Source organism: Myxine glutinosa, chromosome 6, assembly GCF_964187855.1.
Source record: "Myxine glutinosa chromosome 6, kmMyxGlut1.1, whole genome shotgun sequence".
Lineage (NCBI taxonomy): Eukaryota > Metazoa > Chordata > Myxini > Myxiniformes > Myxinidae > Myxine > Myxine glutinosa.
The window spans coordinates 7908423-7932870 of record NC_136266.1 but is presented as its reverse complement, the minus strand read 5'-3'; the positions used below and the strand labels follow the sequence as shown (position 1 = coordinate 7932870).

General features: G+C 47.4%; 1 protein-coding gene across 1 annotated transcript in view; it reads right to left on the bottom strand.

Annotated features, from left to right (window-relative positions):
* Positions 1-12988, bottom strand: part of LOC137429571 (integrin beta-1-like) — an 80243-nt gene extending 67255 nt beyond the window's left edge. Inside the window, exons 1-4 of the mRNA XM_068119583.2 lie at positions 12877-12988; positions 4262-4381; positions 4071-4159; positions 3215-3425 (exon numbers count right to left, since the gene is read on the bottom strand). Of these exons, the coding sequence (XP_067975684.2) occupies positions 3215-3425; positions 4071-4159; positions 4262-4376 (415 nt within the window). The 5' untranslated portion in view covers positions 4377-4381; positions 12877-12988. The remainder of the gene's footprint in view (positions 1-3214; positions 3426-4070; positions 4160-4261; positions 4382-12876) is intronic.
* Positions 12989-24448: the final 11460 nt, after the last annotated feature.

Genomic DNA, 24448 nt, shown 5'->3' with positions numbered 1-24448 from the left:
GACAAGATACGAGTGGAGTGTCCACCGGCAGGTCCACAAAGTAAATTCAGCCAAAACGAGCAACCTGTTCATTTTGGATCATATGGCAGAGAGTGTTAACAGATTGATAGGGATTATCCCACCAAGAGTATGCACTCATGCCAACATGTCATGCCAACATGTCATGCCAACATGTCATGCCAACATGTCATGCCAACATATCATGCAAACTGTCATGCCAACATGTCATGCCAACTTGTAATGCCAACATGTCATGCCAACATATCATGCAAACATGTCATGCCAACATGCCATGCCAACATATCATGCAAACATGTCATGCCAACATGTCATGCAAACATGTCATGCCAACATGTCATGCCAACTTGTAATGCCAACACGTCATGCTAACATATCATGCCAACATCTTATGCCAACTTGCCATGCCAACATGTCATGCCAACATGTCATGCCAACATGTCATGCCACCATCCCATGCCAACATCTCATGCCAACATGATGCATCTGATGCTGTCTGTCCACACAACCAACATACGCTAACCAATCTACTGTCCGACTGTCCATACAATGCTTTGTGCTGGTGACAAATCCTGGATTGAGGTCTTTCAGTGATGAGGTAGATAGAGGTATCCACACCCCTAGTAATGTAGACCAAAGTGGAAAACACATGGCAAAAGGTCATCATGGGTCTCATGATCTGCCATGATCTTTCCTCGGAAAACCATATTTCCAAGATGGCTTCCAAAGCCAGTCGCCGACTGGGCATCCTCCGTCGTGCGAAGTCCTTACTTGGCACACCTGAGCTCCTCACCACATACAAGGCTTTCATCCGCAGGTCAATGGAATACTGTTCCCCCCTCTGGGCTGGTGCTCCTGCCTCACACCTAGCTCGACTTCAAGCTGTTGAAACCAAAGCTTTCAGAATTATTGGAATCTCCCACGATGAAGCTAACTCCAAGGGCCTTTCACTCACTCACCGCAGGCAGGTTGGTGGTCTTTCTGTCTTCTACCGACTCCTCTCCGGCCTTGCTCCCCCAGCTCTCTCTGGGCTCTGTCTCCCAAATATTCCTTCAGGTCGCTCAAGACCTGCCAGAAACCCTCTTCTGGTTAAACTGCCAAAATCGAGACTCTCTGCTCACCTTCACTCTTTCATTCCTCTTTTCCCACCACTGGAAGAAACTTCCTCACTCTCTTCAATCCCACTACTCCCCCCAGGTCTTCAAAACAGCTGTTCACCACCATCTCTTATCTGTCCCCACCCAAAACTTTGATATTTTCTACCCCTGTTAAAACACCCCAAATCCAGCTTCAAATTCCCTGTTTTCTTTCCTGAAAGCCCCTGTAGTGTCCATCTTGTTTTATCCCGTGTACCCCGTCCCAGCCCTCTCCCTTCCACAGATCTCCCGATGTCTCTGTTCTCCACTGTTATTGTACTTCCCTCTCTCTTCCCTCTTGTCTCCCGCTCACTTTATTCCACGTCATGGCCATGGTACGTACCCTTGCACTTTTTTTAAATAACTCGCAATTTTCTCTAAAAATAAGTTGAAATTGACAAAAGTATTTGCTCTCCACAATTCTTTATTTAACTGTTAACATTACAGAATCTTTATTTTTGATTCAGAACTTAAAATATAATTTTAAATCTGTAAATAAAAATAAATAGCATTGACAAAATTATTGACACCCGAGACTTAATATTGGTAGCACAGATTTTGGACAAAATAACTGCAGTCAAGCGCTTCCTATAGTCACGAATGAGCTTCCTACACTTCTCTACTGGCAGTTTGGCCCACTCTTCTTGTGCAAACTGCTTCATTTCCCCCAGATTTGAAGGGTGCCTTCTCACAACTGCTGTTTTCAGATCTCACCAAAGGTGTTCAATGGGATTTAGATCTGGACTCATTGCTGGTCACTTCAGAACAGTCCAGCGTTTTGTCTTGAACCATTCCTGGGTGCTTTTTGAAGTGTGTTTGGGGTCATTGTCCTGCTGCAACACCCATGATCTTCGACGGAGACCCAGCTTTCTGACACTAGGTTGAACATTGCGCTCCAAAATGCCTTGGTAATCTCCTGATTTCATGATGACATGCACACATTCAAGGCACCCAGTACCAGAGGCAGCACAGCAACCCCAAAACATCACTGAACCTCCTCCATCTTTGATTTTAGGGAAGGTGTTCTTTTCTTTGAAGCCTTCATTTTGTTTTCTGTAAACATAGAGATGATGTGCTTTACCAAAAGCTCTAATTTTGTCTCATCTGTCCACAGGACATTCTCCCCGAAGGATTTTGGCTTGTTCAGGTGTGTTTTGGAAAACTCCAGTTGTGTTTTGTCAGCAGTGGGGTCCTCCTGTGTCTCCTACCATGGAACCCCCTTTCATTGAGTTGGCGACGAATGGTGCGAGTTGAAACTGTCGTTCCTTGTGTCTGAAGTTCAGCTTGAATCTGTTTGGCAGTTGATCGAGGTGCTTTCTCCACGATTCAAACAATCCTTCGCTGCAATCTTCGATCAAGTTTTCTCTTGCGGCCACGTCCAGGGAGGTTAGCTACAGTGCCATGGGCCTTAAACCTCCTGATAACATTGTGTACGTTGGACACAGGAACATCAACGTCTCTGGAGATGGACCTGTAGCCTTGAGATTGTCCATGCTTGGCTACAATCTTGTGTCTGACCTCCTCAGACAATTCTTTGGTTTTCTTTCTTTTCTCCATGCTCATTACGGTATACACAGTGACACAAAAAAGCAGAATGTCTCCTTTTCTCTATTCAAACTGGATGAATGAGTGATTTTTATATTGCAGGCACCTGCAACTCACCACAGGTGAGTTGAATTCCAAGGTAAAGGAGAATCACCTGCTTGAAATCTCATTATTTCTAACAACTTCTAAAAGGTGCCAATAATATTGTACAGGCCATTTTAGGATTTCTGTGTGGAATAAGCTGAGATTTAGTAATTTTTTCAGCTTTTTTTGTTTTGTTCAACTGCAAACCAAATAAATACGTTTGTGGATACCAAAGATTTTTTAATTTCAACAATTTTCTGGAAGAAATGGTACAATATTAGAAAAAGAAATTACAATATTTTTGGCCACGACTGCATGTTCTATGTGTTAGCTCTTATACAAGCCTAGACTTAGTATACAAAAAATAAATCCCACAGGCCTTTTAGCATCCATTTACATGAGCCCATTCATGCCAGCAGTGCCAGCAGTACCAGCACGCAGCTTGAGGGTGACTTGCTGTGGAGCCAGTTGGACTATGTGCTCGGGCCGCAACTTGCGTCCCCGCGGACTCAGCGGCCGGTCCACGTCGATCCGCCTCAGACCCTTTGGCCTCTCCAGAAACGACTCGGGACATCCGCGTTCTCCAAGCCGCTCCTCCAGGTCACAACGCACCGACGTCGGCTCCCCCGGGCCCGTAAAGTTCTGATGGCGGTGGCACAAGAACGGTTGGTCCATGATCTTCGACACTGTACACCACATCATCACCGATGTATTTTGTTCGCTGCTGGTTTTTATATATATATATATATGAGGGTCTTAGCTCACGGAGGAGCTAAATGACAATGGGCAGCGGATTCCCAAAGTACTAAAGGGTATGATAGATACACATATACAAGGAGGAATAACAATTGCCAGGTAACAAAATGGGGGAAGTACAGGAACTAATCAACTTTTACCATTGAGGATCATCACCTATATGTTTCTGCAGAAGACAATTTATTGGAACAGCCCCAGAGATTCTAACACTTGTTACTGAGATACTTCCCAACCTCGAATGTGTCCAGTATCTCATTCTGATGCTATAATGATGTCAACATTCACGTCATCGCATTCACACAGGTATAATGATGAACTTCCTCCATGATTCAAACCACCTCGAGACTCTATCAGCTTCAGCCTAGGCCCTAGGCCCTAGAGTACCGGTAACTGGAGTTATAAGGAATCCTTGCTGTGTAGGTCCATGACCTCCCCGCCTACAATTTATTAAATGTCACATGTTTTATGATGTGTAGACCAGGTTCCATGCATGAACATTGAATTTCTGATCCGAGCGAGACTCGTACCCACCAGCAATGTACACCACGCGCAGCGTCTTCCCGCAAGGATGCAGTCACCGCAGGAACGCACGTTTGCCAACAAGCACTCATTCTGCAGCTCTGAACGAACAAATAAAACATGGCGTCACGGAGTCTTCACAAAGAGCGGCACCCATAAAGTGAGATCTTACAAATGGCCCCGAGTTCATCATTGGTACAAACCTGCCCAGATGGCCATTTCTCCCACGAGGTGGCACAAGGTGAGGAATAACCAAACGGGCTTTGCACTCATTCGGTGAAGTTTCCCGAACATCCTAGGATCTCTCTGTCCCGCCATTCCTTCTGCAATTCAGATGAACAACCAGTGCTGGATTAAGCCATGCCAGGGCTCGGGGCAAACTGTTCCAGGGCTGGGGGGTAAACATACTGTTTACTCACACAGAGCATCTCACGGCCCCCCTTACACCGTTCACTCACTCAGAACAACTCACAGCCCTCCTTACACTGTTTACTCACACAGAACATCTCACGGCCCCCCTTACGCTGTTCATTCAGTTGGAACAACACATGACCTGCTTACGCTGTTTACTCACACAGAACAACTCACACCATTCACTCACATGGAACGTCTCACAGCCTTCTTTACACCATTTACTCGGAACGTCTCACAGCCTTCTTTACACCATTCACTCACACGGAACGTCTCACAGCCTTCTTTACAACATTTACTCGGAACGTCTCACAGCCTTCTTTACACCATTTACTCGGAACGTCTCATGGCCTTCTTTACACTGTTTGCTCACACGGAATGTCTCATGGCCTTCTTCAAACCATTCACTCACATGGAATGTCTCACGGCCTTCTGCACACTATTCACTCACACGGAACGTCTCACAGCCTTCTTTACACCATTTACTCGGAACGTCTCACGGCCTTCTTTACACTTCGCTCACACGGAACGTCTCACGGCCTTCTTTACACTGTTCGCTCACATGGAACGTCTCACTGCCTTCTTCACACTATTCACTCACACGGAACGTCTCACTGCTTTCTTTACACCATTCACTCACGCAGAACGTCCCACGGCCTTCTTTACACCATTCACTCACACCGAATGTCTCACAGCCTTCTTTACACCATTCACTCACACGGAACGTCTCACTGCATTCTTTACACCATTTACTCACGTGGAACATCTCACTGCCTTCTTTACACCATTCACTCACACGGAACGGCTCACGGCCTTCTTTACACCATTTACTCGGAACATCTCACAGCCTTCTTTACACCATTCACTCAAGTGGAACGTCTCACGGCCTTCTTTACACCATTCACTCACACGGAACGCCTCACGGCCTTCTTTACACCATTCACTCACCCGGAACGCCTCACGGCCTTCTTTACACTGTGCTCTCACACGAAACATCTCACGGCCTTCTTTACACCATTCACTCACCCGGAACGCCTCACGGCCTTCTTTACACTGTGCTCTCACACGAAACATCTCACCACTCACACACCACTCACTCACTCAGCATCTTGCTTTACACCTTGCTCGCTCCCTCATATCAGGCTATTTTAGTAAGAACAGAACAGATTACCAAATTTGGACCATGTCCAGACAGATATTTTCGTTTGTAAAAAGAGAAACTTCATAAAAACATTTAAGGTTTCCCTCATTAGAGCCGTTTTGGGGGGGGGGGGGGGTTCCACGTTACAGCCAGTTTTTTTTGGAGTTTCCCTCGTTACAGCCAGTTTTTTGGGGGGTGGGGGGGGGTCCTCGTTACAGCTGGGGTGGTTTTCCTCGTTACAGCCGGGTTTTTGCTGGGTTTGCCTCGTTACAGCTGGTTTTTTTGGAGTTTCCCTCGTTAGCCAGTTTTTGGGGGGGTTTTCTTCGTTACAACTGGTGTTTTTTGGGGAGTTTTCTTCGTTACAACCGGTTTTTGGGGGTTTCCCTCATTACAGCCGGTTTTTTAGGGGGTTTTCTCGTTACAGCTGGTTTTGGGGGGGGGTTTCCCTTGTTGCAGCCGGTTTTTTGGGGGGGGTTTTCCTCATTACAGCCGGGGTTTTTGGGGTTTCCCTCGTTACAGCCGGTTTGGGGGGGGGGGGGGTTCGTCATTGCAGCTGGGTTTTTTGGGGGTCTCCCTCATTGCAGCCAGGTTTTTTTGCGGTTTTCCTCATTACAGCCGGTTTTTGGGGGGGTTTCCCTCGTTACAGCTGTTTTGGGGTGAGGGGGGTCTTCGTTACAGCCGTTTTGGGGGGAGAGGGGTTCTTCGTTCCAGCCGGTTTTTTTACGGGTTTCCCTCATTACAGCCGGTGTTTTGGGGGGTTTTCCTCGTTGCAGCCTGGGGTTTTTTTGATCGGTACAGCCGGGTTTTTTGGGGGTTGCCTCCTACAGCTGATTTTTCGGGGGGGTTTTTTTTTTGTTTTTTTTTTGTATACTGAATTGAGGCTCGTGAAAGAGCTAACATTTATTTCACAAACAAATCAACCAGACAAACAAAATATACAAAACGAGGGAGCGGAAGACAAGATTGGGAGAGAAGGGGAAGCACACAACCACAACATTTGAGAGCAGGGAGAAGTGTGGGAGGGAGAGGGCTTGGGGGCAGGAGGCGTGGGAAGGGGAGGGGGGGGGGGGGGAGAGGTATAAAACACAAGGGGACCGAAATTAGCGGGGGTAGAAAAGATCAAGGTTTTGAATGGGGGAGGATAAGAGATGGCGGCGAACAGCTGTTTTAAAGACCTGGAGGGTGGAGTGGGATTGAAGAGAGTGAGGGAGTTTGTTCCAGAGGTGGGAGAAAAGAGGAATGAAGGAGTGAAGGTGAGCAGAAAGTCTTGATTTTGGCAGTTTAACCATAAGAGGATTGCAGGCAGATCCTGTGCGACCTGTAGCAATATTTGGGGGACAGAGCCCAGAGAGGGCTGGGGGGGCAAGGCCAGAGAGGAGTCGGTAGAAGACGGAAAGACCACCAACCTGCCTGCGGTGAGTGAGTGAAAGGCCCTTGGAGTTAGCTTCATCGCGGGAGATTCCAATGATTCTGAACGCTTTGGTTTCAACAGCGTGAAGACGGGCTAGGTGTGAGGCAGGAGCACCAGACCAGAGGGGAGAGCAGTATTCCATAGAGCTGCGGATGAAAGCCTTGTATGTGGTGAGGAGCTCAGGTGTGCCAAGGAAGGACTTCGCACGACGGAGGATGCCCAGTCGGCGACTGGCTTTGGAGGCCAGATTTGAAATGTGGTTTTCCCAGGAAAGATCATGGCAAATAGTGAGACCCAAAAGCTGGAGTGACAGAACTTCTTGGAGAGGATTATTCAGAAAGTGGGTTTTCCAGTCAGTCTTTTCGGAGAGACATCGTAAGAGTGTGAGATTTATCAGGATTGAAAGACATGTTCCATTTGTTTGCCCAGTCTGTGATTTTGTCCAGGTCTGTAGAGAGTGAGGAGGCTGCAGACTGCCGATCTGAGGGATGAGGAATGGAGCGACAGAGAGTAGAGTCGTCAGCAAAGAGATAGAGAGGATTTTCAAGAGAGTCAGAGAGATCATTGATGAAGACCAGAAAAAGCACAGGGCCCAGAACACTACCTTGGGGAACTCCAGCCTGAACAGGAAGAGGAGATGAGAGAAACCCATTCAGGGCCACACGTTGACTACGACCAGAGAGGAAGTCCGCCAGCCATGCGTGGAGATTTCCATGGATACCAAAGGAGGAGAGTTTGGTGAGCATAGCAGGGTGCCAGACCGTATTGAAGGCACGTGAAATGTCAAGGGAGTCAGCTCTAATTTCCTGTTTGGCGTTGAGGACCTCCATCCATTGTTGAGAAAGCAGAAGCAGCATGTCCAGAGTAGAGTGACCAGGTCTGAAACCAAATTGATGATCAGAGATCAAGCCATTGGAGAAGAGGAAAGATTTCATATCTGAAGCAATGATGGATTCCATGACTTTGCTGATAATTGGGAGAAGGCTGATTGGTCTGTAGTTGCTGGGATCTGTTTTTGCACCTTTTTTGTGCAAAGCGGTGATGATGGCTGATTTCCAAGCAGATGGCAGATGACCTTGAGCAAAAGAGAGGGTGAAGAGAACAGAAAGAGGGAGTGAAAGAGCGGAAGAACATGATTTTAGGACCCGTGGGCTGATGCCGTCAGGACCAGTTGCAGAATCAGAGTCGAGGGTTGACAGAAACTTTTCCACCTTGTCAGGAGGAAAGGACACAGAGTCCAGGAGCAGCTGGGTACGACTGGGTATGGTGGGTACAGAGAGGGATGGGTTTGGGACACAAGATTTAGAGGCAAACACAGAGTTGAGGCATTCAGCTTTTTCACGTGCGGAGTCAGCCGTTAAGCCGTTTGAGGTGAGGGAGGGGATGGAGGGGGAACAAACACCAGAAACAGATTTGACCAGACGCCACCAGGATTTGGAAGAGGGAGACAGATAAGAGAGTTCGGTCTTGAGAACGGTGAGATATTGTGTCCTGGCTCTCCTGAGGGTGGACACACACTTGTTTCGGGCTTTGTGAAAGGAAATGAGATTTCCTTCCGTTGGATTTGCTTTCCAGGAGACGAAAGCAAGTTGTTTCAGGGCAACAGCCTCACCACAAGATTCCGTGTACCATGGACGGGAGGACGGGTATGACAACTGAAGACGAGATGGGATAAATCTGTGCATGAGAGAGAGCAATTTACTTTGAAAGAATTCCCAGGATGAGTTGATGTCAGAGGCGGTTGAAATGGGAGACCAGTCCAGATGATCGATGGCTGCTTGAAGACCGTGCCAGTTGGCCTGAGTGAAATGCCAGACTCGTCGACGCTGAGGAGGCTCTCTGAGAATGGTCAGAGAGATGTCCACTTTGACAAGCACATGATCAGATGAGCCGATTGGAGCAGAAGAAGAGCAGCAGACATTTTCAGGGAAGTTTGACATAACCAAATCCAGAAGAGAAGATGCTCCGTTGACTGAGATCCGGGTCGGGAAATTGACAGATTGTGTCAGTCCCAGTGAGTCGCAGAAGTCCTTTGCTGAAGAGCCATGGCTGGTGAGAGAGGTACCCACACCCAGCCAACTGGCATGGTGACAATTGAAATCACCACATATGAGGAAGAGAGAGTTGGGATGGGTAGATAGAAGTTGGTCCATATTTTCAGACAGCGAGATGTAGATGGAGTCATCGCTGTTTGGTGGACGGTACAACACACATATGAACAAAAGGTGGGAGCGAAGGGGAAGCCGTAGCCAAAGGTATTCCTGGGGGTGAGGTGGAGAGAGGGCAGTGGAGGGCGAGTGAGGAAGAGAGTTTTTTTATAAAGATAGCAACCCCACCTCCAGGACGAGGCTCAGGTCTATCATACCGGAGGAGGGAGTAACCTGGGAGAGATACCAAGGCATCAGAGACATGATGAAGGAGGAAAGTTTCTGTTAAGCAGATCACGTCTGGTTTGTCAGAAGCAACCTGTATGGAGAGATCAGTCAAGTTTGAGCGGAGGCCCCGGATGTTTGAGGTCCATACCGTTAATGAAGAGGAAGGGGGAGCATCGGGTCCAGAACAGGGGGGGGAGGGGTAGGGTAAGATGTGGAAGAGGAGGAAGAGGTAGGGAGAGCTGTTGAAGGTGTGTCAGAGATTTCAGAATAGCTTGGAGAAAGGGAAGAATGGGGTGGACAAAAGGTTTGATGGAGATTGGGTGAGGCACAGTGAGGTGTTATTTGAGGAGGGGAAGAGCGAGGCAGAAGGTTGGGGGAGATGAAGGTGAAAGTTGGAAGGGGGAAGAAGCAGGGAGGATGCTTTGAGGAGGAGGGGTGAGAGGGGAGTCTAGGAGGGGAGGAGCGAGGGAGAGTCTCGGAGGGGAGGGGTGTGGGGGGAGTTTAGGAGGGAGGGAAGGGAAGGGGCAAGGGGGGAGATTTGAAAGGGATGGGTGATGGGGAGGATTTGGAGGGGAGGGGTGAGATTGGATTTTGAAAAGTGTACGATTCATGGGAAACGAACATTTTTTGCAAAATGAGTTTGAGACCTTCGAGTCAAAAATACGTTTGAGGACACTGAAGGAGGGGTGGAGTTCTGGATAGTTTAGGGAATGTAGAAAGGAGGAACTGTAAGAGATGGTATTATATATATTTTTTGGAATGAATAGATTTGGTGAGCAAGACGAAAGCATCCTTTTGTAGGAAAAGAAGAAAAGGGTGTTATAATATATGAGAATAGTTGTTCAGGGGAGAGATTATACATTTCTAACCACGTGATCGCGTGATCGCGAACGAAGAACGAACGAACAGATAAGAACAACAAATAAACGAATAAGACCTGGGAAGGAAATATTTTTTTGGGGTTTTTTTTTTTTTTTGAGTCGAGATATTAAACAAGGAGGTATGGGGTGAACGACTGGGACGAAACAGAGAACGAAAATAATTGCAGCGCCTTCGATTTTTCGACGAATCGCTGAGAGAAAAACAAAACCACAAGGTCGGAGACGGTACGGTAGCCAAGCCTACGAGTACTAGGCCTCAGAATACTCGATACGCATTCACCGACGATTGTGTATACATGTACGAAAAATTAGCAGCAAAAATTTTCCAAAAGATACGCTGTAGGTACATACACCGAAAGATAGATACAGTCTCGACAAAAACACAATTGAGAAAGATCACTTAGCTTCGAAAGCGTGAGCGCATGGAACAGCTTCGAAAAGACGTGACCTCGCCGTGATCTCGCGAGATCTTTTTCAAGGGGTTTTTACATTACAGCCAGTTTTTTTTGGAGTTTTCCTCGTAAGAGCTGGTTTTTTGGGGGGTTTCCCTCATTACAACTGGTTTTTGGGGGGGTTCCCTCGTTACAGCCGGTTTTTTAGGGGGTTTCCCTCGTTACAGCCAGTTTTATGGGGGGGGGGGGGGGGGAGGGGTCGTCATTACAACCGGTTTTTTGTGGGTTTCCCTCGCTACAGCTGGTTTTTGGGGGGGGGGGGGGTTTCTTCGTTACAACCAGTTTTTTGGGGGGGTTTCCTTCGTTACAGCTGGTTCTGTGGGGTTTTCCTCATTACAGCCAGGGGGGTTTTCCTCATTACAGCCGGGTTTTTGGGGGGTTTGCCTCTTTACAGCCAGTTTTTGGGGGGGGGGGTTCCTCATAACAGCTGGATTTTTGGGGGGTTTCCCTCATTACAGCTGGTTTTGGGGGGGGGTTCCCTTGTTGCAGCCAGGATTTTTGGGGGGTTTTCTTCATTACAACCGGTTTTTTGGGGGGTTTCACTCATTAAAGCTGGTATTTAGGGGGGGGTTTCCCTTTACAGCCTGTTTTTGGGGGGGGGGTTCCTCGTTACACCCTGGGAGTTTTTTCCTCGTTACAGCCAGGTTTTTTTGGGGGGTTTGCCTCGTTACACCTGGTTTTGGGGGGGGGGGGTTCCATGTTACAGCCCAGTTTTTTTGGAGTTTCCCTCATTACAGCCAGTTTTTTAAGGGGGTTTCCTCATTACAGCGTGGGAGTTTTTTCCTCGTTACAGCCAGGTTTTTTGGGGGGTTTGCCTCGTTACACCTGGTTTGGGGGGGGGGGTTCCATGTTCCAGACCAGTTTTTTTGGAGTTTTCCTCATTACAGCCAGTTTTCTGGGGGGGGGGGGGGTTCATCATTACAGCCGGATTTTTTGGGGTTTCCCTCGTTACAGCCAGTTGTTTTTTTGCGGTTTCCCTCGTTACAGCCAGTTGTTTTTTTGCGGTTTCCCTCGTTACAGCCGGTTTTTTTTTGGGGGGGGGGGGGGTGGTTTCCCTCATTTTTTAGAATGGCTAATTTAATGGAAGACCTTTTTGTACGAATTCTGACGACCTTTTTCACGCTTACGTACATTGTGCTGGACTCACTCCCTTCTTTGTTTTTTTATCACCGTTATTTCATCGTATGAACTTTTATTTCTCCACGCGGTTTTTTCTTTTTGAAATACCGCTTAGTTTCAAAAAAAACGGTCTGAGACTGCTCTTGTTAATTTCTCAATTTCAATTGAAAAATTGGCAATCTATAAAACAAGGAAAGCAAAGCTCCTTGCAAATGCTGACATGTTATGTGATGTAGTCATTGTTTTTAAGGCTCTTGTCCATGGCAAGGTTACGCATGGAGTTTCATTTTTGTCAAATGAAATATGATTTGCAAACCTTTGCACAAAGATGGTGGGTAAAGGGTGTTTTTTGTAAATTTGATAATGGCGTGTTAATTTTTTTTTTTTTTCGTGTCAAAGGTCTCTGCCTCTGCACTGTCTCTCATGTGCTGGTACAATGGTACATGTACCACCTCTCACCTTCTGTGGCCTTGCTCCTCCCCGAGCCTCTGTATTTGTATTAAAGGAAACAGTAATTATACACCTTGAACCTCGTCTCCCGCATTACAAACTGAATACTCAAGTGGAAATGTTCAATTATATCCCAATTTAATGTTCAGATTTAAACAATTCACGTAAACTACATGCTTTACGAAACACCAACAACAACATTTAAGAATAACTCCTTTATGCACACCGATGACTCTCTTTCTTTTGTCAAACAGACATTACTTGGTTTCCTTAGCAATGGCTGCCTGTGGGGGTCAAAAGGTTGAAAATAATGGACGGCGGTGTTTGGACACAAAGAGCTAAAGTCGCTTGGGGAAAGTGAGATTTTGATTCTAAATGTTTCCAGATGGTACAAGGAGTCGGCCGAGCTTGTGTGATCACGGCAGGAAGAGGTCAAGACCCCGACGTGTTTCATGTGTCGGTGCCAACTTGTCGAAAGGAAAAAAAATGGCGGAAACAATCCCCTTGCAACTGACGACATTTAACATTCTAATAGTCTTCATCGCACAGCGAGCCAGAGGCGAGCACACCATACTCACCAGAGTTACTCGAAACCCTTGGTATGGTTTCTCCGCAGACCGTGATGCCCGCTCAGTTTCACAATGATAGGCCTTTAACTCAGAACGTACGACTGATAATGCTACTTGTAGTGTGTGTTTGCACAAGGTTTGGCAACATTTGGAGGGTGGAGGGTGGGGATAAGATAGGAGAACCAAAAAACCCACCACTCAGGCGAAGAGAGTGATCCCACAGGAAAGGTTACCAACATCCTAACGGAGACCACTCTCCACCACTCCCAATAGGCCATGAGCAATAACATCCCAATAGTCAGGTTCACTATGTTTTTTCGTTCAAAATCATGGTAGATTAGCAAACCTATACATTTTTGGAAACGTTATTACATGGAAAATCTGAAAATCAATGTTTACATTTGCCAATTCCGACCAATTCGATTCGACCAATTCGACCAATTCGATTCGACCAATTCGACCATTCGACCAATCGCTTCGATCGACCATTCGACCAATTCGACCAATTCGATTCGACCAATTCGACCATTCGACCAATCGCTTCGATCGACCATTCGACAATTCGACCAATCGACCAATTCCGTTCGACCAATTCGACCATTCGACCAATCGCTTCGATCGACCATTCGACCATTCGACCAATTCGATCGATTCGATTCGATTCATCGAATTCGATTCGATTGACCATTCGACCAATTCGACTTGCCAATCAATTTGACCGACCTTTGCTTGTGTGGAACGGACTGTGAAAACAATGCGGACTATATTGTCGGATAGGACACACAGGACAGTGATGACGAACTCTAAATGGCATATTCTGTAATCGTGTATGTTTGATGCCATTGACTGCCTGTGTATATTTTGTCATTGACTGCCTGTGTAGATGTGAAGTTATACTGACTGCATGTGTATCTATGATTTTGCTGACTGCCTGTGTATGTTTGGTGATATGAATTATTGTGACACATTTTGATGTTATTAACTGCCTGTACAAAATGATAACATGTATTTGATTATGCAACTTATCGCGAATATAAAGACAGTATTTTGCAATTCAAAACCTTTGATTCGTGTCTTACCATTCCCCATAGCAAGCCGAAAACGCAACGGACGGACAAGCCGAAAACGCAACGGACGGACAAGCCGAAAACGCAACGGACGGACAAGCCGAAAACGCAACGGACGGACAAGCCAAAAACGCAACAGACGGACAAGCCGAAAACACAACGGACGGACAAGCCGAAAACGCAACGGACGGACAAGCCGAAAACGCAACGGACGGACAAGCCGAAAACGCAACGGACGGACAAGCCGAAAACGCAACGGACGGACAAGCCGAAAACGCAATGGACAGACAACCTGAAAACACAATGGACGGACAAGCCAAAAACACAACGGACAGACAAGCCCAAAACACAATGGACGGACAAGCCGAAAACGCAATGGACGGACAAGCCGAAAACGCAACGGACAGACAAGCCGAAAACGCAATGGATGGACAAGCCGAAAACGCAACGGCCGGACAAGCCGAAAACGCAACGGACGGACAAGCCGAAAACGCAACGGACGGACAAGCCGAAAACGCAACGGACGGACAAGCCGAAAACGCAACGGACGGACAAGCCGAAAACGCAACGGACGGACAAGCCGAAAACGCAACGGACGGACAAGCCGAAAACGCAACGGACGGACAAGCCGAAAACGCAACGGACGGACAAGCCGAAAACGCAACGGATGGACAAGCCGAAAACGCAACGGACGGACAAGCCGAAAACGCAACGGACGGACAAGCCGAAAACGCAACGGACGGACAAGCCGAAAACGCAACGGACGGACAAGCCGAAAACGCAACGGACGGACAAGCCGAAAACGCAACGGACGGACAAGCCGAAAACGCAACGGACGGACAAGCCGAAAACGCAACGGACAGACAACCTGAAAACACAATGGACGGACAAGCCAAAAACACAACGGACAGACAAGCCCAAAACACAATGGACGGACAAGCCGAAAACGCAATGGACGGACAAGCCGAAAACGCAACGGACAGACAAGCCGAAAACGCAATGGATGGACAAGCCGAAAACGCAACGGCCGGACAAGCCGAAAACGCAACAGACGGACAAGCCGAAAACGCAACGGACGGACAAGCCGAAAACGCAACGGACGGACAAGCCGAAAACGCAACGGACGGACAAGCCGAAAACGCAACGGACGGACAAGCCGAAAACGCAACGGACGGACAAGCCGAAAACGCAACGGACGGACAAGCCGAAAACGCAACGGACGGACAAGCCGAAAACGCAACGGACGGACAAGCCGAAAACGCAACGGATGGACAAGCCGAAAACGCAACGGACGGACAAGCCGAAAACGCAACGGACGGACAAGCCGAAAACGCAACGGACGGACAAGCCGAAAACGCAACGGACAGACAACCTGAAAACACAATGGACGGACAAGCCAAAAACACAACGGACAGACAAGCCCAAAACACAATGGATGGACAAGCCGAAAACGCAATGGACGGACAAGCCGAAAACGCAACGGGTGGACAAGCCGAAAACGCAACGGACAGACAAGCCGAAAACGCAATGGACGGACAAGCCGAAAAGACCACGGCCGGACAAGCCAAAAACGCAACGGACGGACAAGCCGAAAACGCAACGGACGGACAAGCCGAAAACACAACGGACGGACAACCCGAAAACGCAACGGATGGACAACCCGAAAACAAAACGGACGGACAACCCGAAAACACAACGGACGGACACGCCGAAAACACAACTAACGGACAGTAGAGGTGTAATAAACAAAAGCTAGAATTGCAATTATACATGTCCCTTCCCGATGTGATATTTACGAAGTACAAAAAGGGCAAAACTCTGTGAAAAATTGGCGAAATGCCCCCAAACTCGAACTTGTTCTGTGGCTTATTATAATAAAGCCGTGTACCAAGTTTCAGCTGAATATGTTAAAGGGTATTGGGAAAATGTCTGAAACCCCACAGATGGGACAGACGGATGGACAGACGAAGAGCTCTCCGGTGGTTGATATGGGACAGCACAGGTTTGATGGTCCAAATAGCCTTCTCTACCCAAGAGCGACTCACAATCATGTGCTGCATACGAACTAAGAAGAGGAAGAAGAATACGTATACAATATATTCTCATCTGGAGCCACTTACAGAGAGTTCACCTGAGTCCTAAACCAACTAAATGAGAGGGAAAATAATAAAATTAATATAAATATTTCAATATATGTGGACTTTTATCATGCATGTTTACATACGGTATAGGCCTAAGGTATTATACGATGTATGAGCTTGTGATGAAAACAATAATTTTGGCGAGGTTTTATAAAATACAGTAACATTGATCACACATGTGATTCCATCAGTGAAGTATACCCTCTATCACCACCCCCTTCACCCCTACCCTCTTTCACCACCCCCTTCACCCCTACCCTCTATCACCACCCCCTTCACCCCTACCCTCTATCACCACCCCCTTCACCCCTACCCTCTATCACCACTCCCTTCACCCCTACCCTCTATCACCACCCCCTTCACCCCTACCCTCTATCACCACCCCCTTCACCCCTACCCTCTTTCACCACCCCCTTCACCCCTACCCTCTATCACCACCCCCTTCACCCCAACACTCTATCACCACCCCCTTCACCCCTACCCTCTATCACCACCCCCTTCACCCCTACCCTCTATCACCACCCCCTTCACCCCTACCCTCTATCACCACCCCCTTCACCCCTACCCTCTATCACCACCCCCTTCGCCCCTACCCTCTATCACCACACCCTTCACCCCTACCCTCTATCACCACCCCCTTCACCCCCACCCTCTATCACCACCCCCTTCACCCCCACCCTCTATCACCACCCCCTTCACCCCCACCCTCTATCACCACCCCCTTTACCCCCACCCTCTATCACCACCCCCTTCACCCCTACCCTCTATCACCACCCCCTTCACCCCTACCCTCTATCACCACCCCCTTCACCCCTACCCTCTATCACCACCCCCTTCACCCCTACCCTCTATCACCACCCCCTTCACCCCCACCCTCTATCACCACCCCCTTCACCCCTACCCTCTATCACCACCCCCTTCACCCCTACCCTCTATCACCACCCCCTTCACCCCTACCCTCTATCACCACCCCCTTCACCCCCACCCTCTATCACCACCCCCTTCACCCCCACCATCATTGCCCATACCTCATATGAATTCCAACTGAATAAAATCAAAGCAAGTATAACTTTTTTAAAGTTACCATGTGTCAAGTTTAAATGTTCAAATTTAAACGTTCAAGTTTAAATGTTGTTGTTCAAGTTTAAATGTTCAAGTTTAAATTTTCGAGATTAAATTTTCAAGTTTAAATGTTCAACTTTAAATGTTCAAGTTTAAACGTTCAAGTTTAAATGTTCAAGTTTAAATGTTCAACTTTAAATGTTCAAGTTTAAACGTTCAAGTTTAAATGTTCAAGTTTAAATGTTCAAGTTTGAATTTTAAAGAATAAATGTTCAAGTTTAAATGTTCAAGTTTAAATGTTGTTGTTCAAGTTTAAATGTTCAAGTTTAAACGTTCAAGTTTAAATGTTCAAGTTTAAATGTTGTTGTTCAAGTTTAAATGTTCAAGTTTAAATTTTCGAGATTAAATTTTCAAGTTTAAATGTTGTTTTTCAAGTTTAAACGTTCAAGTTTAAATGTTCAAGTTTAAATGTTCAAGTTTAAACGTTCAAGTTTAAATGTTCAAGTTTAAATGTTCAAGTTTAAATGTTGTTGTTCAAGTTTAAATGTTCAAGTTTAAACGTTCAAGTTTAAATGTTCAAGTTTAAATGTTCAAGTTTGAATTTTAAAGAATAAATGTTCAAGTTTAAATGTTCAAGTTTAAATGTTGTTGTTCAAGTTTAAATGTTCAAGTTTAAATTTTCGAGATTAAATTTTCAAGTTTAAATGTTGTTTTTCAAGTTTAAATTTTCAAGTTTAAATGTTCAAGTTTAAATGTTCAAGTTTAAACGTTCAAGTTTAAATGTTCAAGTTTAAATGTTCAAGTTTAAACGTTCAAGTTTAAATGTTCAAGTTTAAATGTTCAAGTTTAAATGTTCAAGTTTAAATGTTCAAGTTTAAATGTTCAAGTTTAAATGTTCAAGTTTAAATGTTCAAGTTTAAACGTTCAAGTTTAAACGTTCAAGTTTAAACGTTCAAGTTTAAATGTTGTTCAAGTTTAAATGTTCAAGTTTAAATGTTCAAGTTTAAATGTTCAAGTTTAAATGTTCAAGTTTAAATGTTCAAGTTTAAACGTTCAAGTTTAAACGTTCAAGTTTAAATGTTCAAGTTTAAATGTTCAAGTTTAAATGTTCAAGTTTAAATGTTCAAGTTTAAATGTTCAAGTTTAAATGTTCAAGTTTAAATGTTCAAGTTTAAACGTTCAAGTTTAAACGTTCAAGTTTAAACGTTCAAGTTTAAATGTTGTTCAAGTTTAAATTTTCAAATTTAAATTTTAAAGAATAAATGTTCAAGTTTAAATGTTCAAGTTTAAATGTTCAAGTTTAAATGTTGTTGTTCAAGTTTAAATGTTCAAGTATAAATTTTCAAGTTTAAATTTTCAAGTTTAAATGTTAAACTGCATCACTATTGTCAAAAGAGGCAGAACTAACGAGGTTAAAATGTACTTGACCTCATGGGTTTTGAATGTGATCGTCACACAATGAATGCTGTGTTCATACAACTCGCTTTATTTAAATCGTAATCAATCTGCACCGGGCAGGTCGGTCCTTCCTGCTGCACACGGCAGGTGCTTTAACCATCAGGAGCCGCGTGCGCACCGCGGTCATCTCGTCATAGAGGATCATTATGTGACGTCATCAGCGAGCGGTGGAGAACGCATTAGCAGATGAAATGCACCCTGGCAGGTATTGACTGGGGAGGCTGCGGGAAATCGGTCACACGACATGTTCGGGATCGACACCGGATGGGATTTGGGACAAAAGGAAAACTTTAAACTCGGGAAACGCAGCCGGATCGTGCAGCGGCGCCATCACCTTGGAATGGTCCTCCTGATCTCAGACAAACATCTCCAAAAGCCGTTTAGGAATAGAGGGAGCACCGAGCATGGGCATCATGTCCAACGGAGGTGTCCAAGGTGATCGGACAAACTAAACATCACAAAGAAAAAACACCAGGTGACCATAGTAGTTTATAGCTACTTACCGTTTGGCGTCTCTGCGAAGAAAGATCCACCGGTGGTGACGAACCGTCCAAGAGCTCCGACAATTCCCACCTCGTCTCACGGATCCTCGTCCAGCCCTGCCCGTCCAGCCCACCTCGTCTCACGGATCCCCGTCCAGCCCTGCCCGTCCAGCCCACCTCGTCTCACGGATCCTCGTCCAGCCCTGCCCGTCCAGCCCACCTCGTCTCACGGATCCCCGTCCAGCCCTGCCCGTCCAGCCCACCTCGTCTCACGGATCCTCGTCCAGCCCTGCCCGTCCAGCCCACCTCGTCTCACGGATCCCCGTCCAGCCCTGCCCGTCCAGCCCACCTCGTCTCACGGATCCTCGTCCAGCCCTGCCCGTCCAGCCCACCTCGTCTCACGGATCCTCGTCCAGCCCTGCCCGTCCAGCCCACCTCGTCTCACGGATCCTCGTCCAGCCCACCTCGTCTCACGGGTCCTCGTCCAGCCCACCTCGTCTCACGGATCCTCGTCCAGCCCACCTCGTCTCACGGATCCTCGTCCAGCCCACCTCGTCTCACGGATCCTCGTCCAGCCCACCTCGTCTCACGGATCCTCGTCCAGCCCTGCCGGTCCAGCCCTGCCCATCCAGCCCTGCCGGTCCAGCCCTGCCCGTCCAGCCCTGCCCCTCCAGCCCTGCCGGTCCAGCCCTGCCCGTCCAGCCCTGCCTGTCCAGCCCTGCCCGTCCAGCCCTGCCGGTCCAGCCCTGCCCATCCAGCCCTGCCCCTCTAGCCTTGCCCATCCAGCCCTGCCTGTCCAGCCCTGCCCATCCAGCCCTGCCGGTCCAGCACTGCCCATCCAGCCCTGCCCTTCTAGCCTTGCCTGTCTAGCCCTGCCTGTCCAGCCCTGCCCCTCTAGCCCTGCCGGTCCAGCCCTGCCCGTCCAGCCCTGCCGGTCCAGCCCTGCCCGTCCAGCCCTGCCCGTCCAGCCCTGCCGGTCCAGCTCTGCCCCTCTAGCCCTGCCGGTCCAGCTTTGCCCCTCCAGCCCTGCCTGTCCAGCCCTGCCAGTCCAGCTTTGCCCCTCTAGCCCTGCCCATCCAGCCCTGCCCGTCCAGCCCTGTCCCTCTCGCCCTGCCCGTCCAGCCCTGCCCGTCCAGCCCTGCCTGTCCAGCCCTGCCCGTCCAGCCCTGCCCGTCTAGCCCTGCCCGTCCAGCCCTGTCCGTCCAGCCCTGCCCGTCCAGCCCTGCCCCTCTAGCCCTGCCCGTCCAGCCCTGCCGGTCCAGCCCTGCCCATCCAGCCCTGCTCCTCTAGCCCTGCCCGTCCAGCCCTGCCCATCCAGCCCTGCCCGTCCAGCCCTGCCGGTCCAGCCCTGCCCATCCAGCCCTGCCCCTGTCGCCCTGCCCGTCCAGCCCGGCCGGTCCAGCCCTGCCCATCTAGCCCTGCCCGTCCAGCTCTGCCCGTCCAGCCCTGCCCGTCCAGCCCTGCCCGTCCAGCTCTGCCCGTCCAGCCCTGCCAGTCCAGCCCTGCCCGTCCAGCCCTGCCGGTCCAGCCTTGCCCGTCCAGCCCTGCCCGTCCAGCCCGCCTCCGAGGGATCCTCACCCCCACCCCCCCCCCCCCCCCACTCCAATCACAGGGAACGAGTCCACATCACTTATGTTAATCACGCTCCTGTGAACAAGTCCTGCAAGTGTTCTTCACAGAGTGTAAAACCAGGCTTTTCAAAACTGCACCATCCAATCAATACTGGACCTAACAAAGTCACATGCTCAAGCCAGAATTAACACCGAAGTTTTAACGACCTGGTTACCTGCCCGAAAACTGTCGGTGTGAAGTTGTGAAAAGTCTTTAAGACCCTCAGGCATTTGTCCGGGTGATCCATGACACTGGTGATGCGGTTTGGAATTCCCACCCAAGACTCAAGAGGGCTCCGCATTTTCAGATCCCAAAGCAGTGCCCACACCTCCACCTGTGTGAGCAACTGCCCACCCCTAGCCTTCCGCATATTTTCCCATGTGATGCAAACCACATAAAACCAATATCCCAAAGACCAAGTGGGCCAATGATGTGTAATGAGTAATGACCCAAAAGGAGGTTATAGACCACGAAGGGTGCCGACCAGTCGAGGTGTTCAATCCGACACTCCTGCAAAGCAATCCCACAATGACCGAGATAAGAGGATTTCAAACATTGCAAATGCGGAGCGGTTGGTTCTTGCCGAACAAGAAGCCATTCTGGTGTTCCTGAGAAGAGCGTTTGGTGTGGCGATTGTGAAGGACGTTCAACTGCTGGGCTCTTTGGTGGGCTGGAGACCGCGCTGTCTTTTACTAAACGGTGGACAAAACAAGGAAGGCCGTCAACGTGCCTGCCTCTCGCCTCATTCCCGGACGTCCGCGGCGCCTTCAACGAGGCGTTGCCGCCATTTTTTCCCAAGCTTCCCGCTCTGCTGACTCCAAACACCACCACTGCCGACCTCACCAACAGGACCCATTTCGGTGACAGCTAAGCGCCGGAGGGGGAGCTTTTTACTTTATTACTTTTCCCCATGTGTGGTTTGTGTCTATCTTGAGGTACCTCACAGTAGAATTTCGTTACCTCAGCATTGATTTTCGTTATTTTCGTCCACGCATTATTTTCTTATAAATGATTCTTGTTGCATTTTAGTCGTATCGTCCGTCCTTGGTTTGGGTTTCGGATTAAACCCGTGTTTTCATCTAGTTAAATGTTTCGTGTTTCTTCCATCTCGCGCGTGCGCAATAACTGCCATAATTGGGAGGACGCCTCGGGAGTTAAAGCTGGTTCGGCTCATCCGTCCAAGGCTGGTATTAATTGGCTACAGACGCGACAATACGTGTTTGCTCTCTTCTCTGAAACTACACACGCAATTTCAATGAAACGTGATCACAATCTTCATCGCCTGTGATGTACCAAAGTTTTGTTCACGGCATTAAAAAAATCAGGGTCTGAGAGGGTCTGTGGGGCGTTTGAGTGACCATTGCTCCTGATCCAGGTGAGCTTCAGGACCCGCAGTCCTATTTTAGCTTGGCTAATAGGGATGATTTCCAAAATATTTGGACATCAAAATTTTTTGACCAGTAGTAAGTCTTGGAAAAAATGCCATGGGCATAGAAAAGGCCACTTTATATGGTATGTACCATGTCGCAAAGTATAGACAAGAAGGAATATTTTTGGAGAAAATTCCAGGGGCATAGAAAAGGCCCCTTTATATGGTATGTGCCATGTGGCAAAGTATAGAAAAGAAGGAATATTTTTGGGGAAAATTCCAGGGGCATAGAAAAGGCCCCTTTATATGGTACGTGCCATGTGGCAAAGTATTGAAAAGAAGGAATATTCTTGGGGAAAATTCCAGGGCCATAGAAAAGGCCTCTTATATGGTATGTGCCATGTGGCAAAGTATAGAAAAGAAGGAATATGCTTGGGGAAAATTCCAGGGGCATAGAAAAGGCCCCTTTATATGGTATGTGCCATGTGGCAAAGTATAGAAAAGAAGGAATATTCTTGGGAAAAATGCCATGGGCATAGAAAAGGCCCCTTTATATGGTATGTGCCATGTGGCAAAGTATAGAAAAGAAGGAATATTCTTCGGAAAAATTCCAGGGACATAGAAAAGGCCTCCTTATATGGTATGTGCCATGTGGCAAAGTATAGAAAAGAAGGAATATTCTTGGGAAAAATGCCAGGGACATAGAAAAGGCCCCTTTATATGGTACGTGCCATGTGGCAAAGTATAGAAAAGAAGGAATATTCTTGGGGAAAATTCCAGGGGCATAGAAAAGGCCCCTTTATATGGTACGTGCCATGTGGCAAAGTATAGAAAAGAAGGAATATTCTTGGGGAAAATTCCAGGGGCATAGAAAAGGCCCCTTTATATGGTTTGCGCCATGTGGCAAAGTATCGAAAAGAAGGGACATTCTTGGGGAAAATGCCAGGGACATAGAAAAGGCCCCTTTATATGGTATGTGCCATGTGGCAAAGTATAGAAAAGAAGGAATATTCTTGGGGAAAATGCCATGGGCATAGAAAAGGCCCCTTTATATGGTATGTGCCATGTGGCAAAGTATAGAAAAGAAGGAATATTCTTGGGAACAATTCCAGGGACATAGAAAAGGCCCCTTTATATGGTACGTGCCATGTGGCAAAGTATCGAAAAGAAGGGACATTCTTGGGGAAAATTCCAGGGGCATAGAAAAGGCCCCTTTATATGGTATGTGCCATGTGGCAAAGTATAGAAAAGAAGGAATATTCTTGGGGAAAATGCCATGGGCATAGAAAAGGCCCCTTTATATGGTATGTGCCATGTGGCAAAGTATAGAAAAGAAGGAATATTCTTGGGAACAATTCCAGGGACATAGAAAAGGCCCCTTTATATGGTATGTGCCATGTGGCAAAGTATAGAAAAGAAGGAATATTCTTGGGGAAAATTCCAGGGACATAGAAAAGGCCCCTTTATATGGTACGTGCCATGTGGCAAAGTATAGAAAAGAAGGAATATTCTTGGGAAAAATGCCAGGGACATAGAAAAGGCCCCTTTATATGGTATGTGCCATGTGGCAAAGTATAGAAAAGAAGGAATATTCTTGGGGAAAATGCCATGGGCATAGAAAAGGCCCCTTTATATGGTATGTGCCATGTGGCAAAGTATAGAAAAGAAGGAATATTCTTGGGAAAAATGCCATGGGCATAGAAAAGGGCCCTTTATATGGTATGTGCCATGTGGCAAAGTATAGAAAAGAAGGAATATTCTTGGGAAAAATTCCAGGGACATAGAAAAGGCCCCTTTTATGGTATGTGCCATGTGGCAAAGTATAGAAAAGAAGGAATATTCTTGGGAAAAATTCCAGGGGCATAGAAAAGGCCCCTTTATATGGTACGTGCCATGTGGCAAAGTATAGAAAAGAAGGAATATTCTTGGGAAAAATTCCAGGGGCATAGAAAAGGCCCCTTTATATGGTACGTGCCATGTGGCAAAGTATAGAAAAGAAGGGATATTCTTGGGTAAAATGCCAGGGACATAGAAAAGGCCCCTTTATATGGTACGTGCCATGTGGCAAAGTATAGAAAACAAGGGATATTCTTGGGTAAAATGCCAGGGGCATAGAAAAGGCCCCTTTATATGGTACATGCCATGTGGCAAAGTATAGAAAAGAAGGAATATTCTTGGGTAAAATGCCAGGGACATAGAAAAGGCCCCTTTATATGGTATGTGCCATGTGGCAAAGTATAGAAAAGAAGGGATATTCTTGGGTAAAATGCCAGGGACATAGAAAAGGCCCCTTTATATGGTACGTGCCATGTGGCAAAGTATAGAAAAGAAGGGATATTCTTGGGTAAAATGCCAGGGACATAGAAAAGGCCCCTTTATATGGTATGTGCC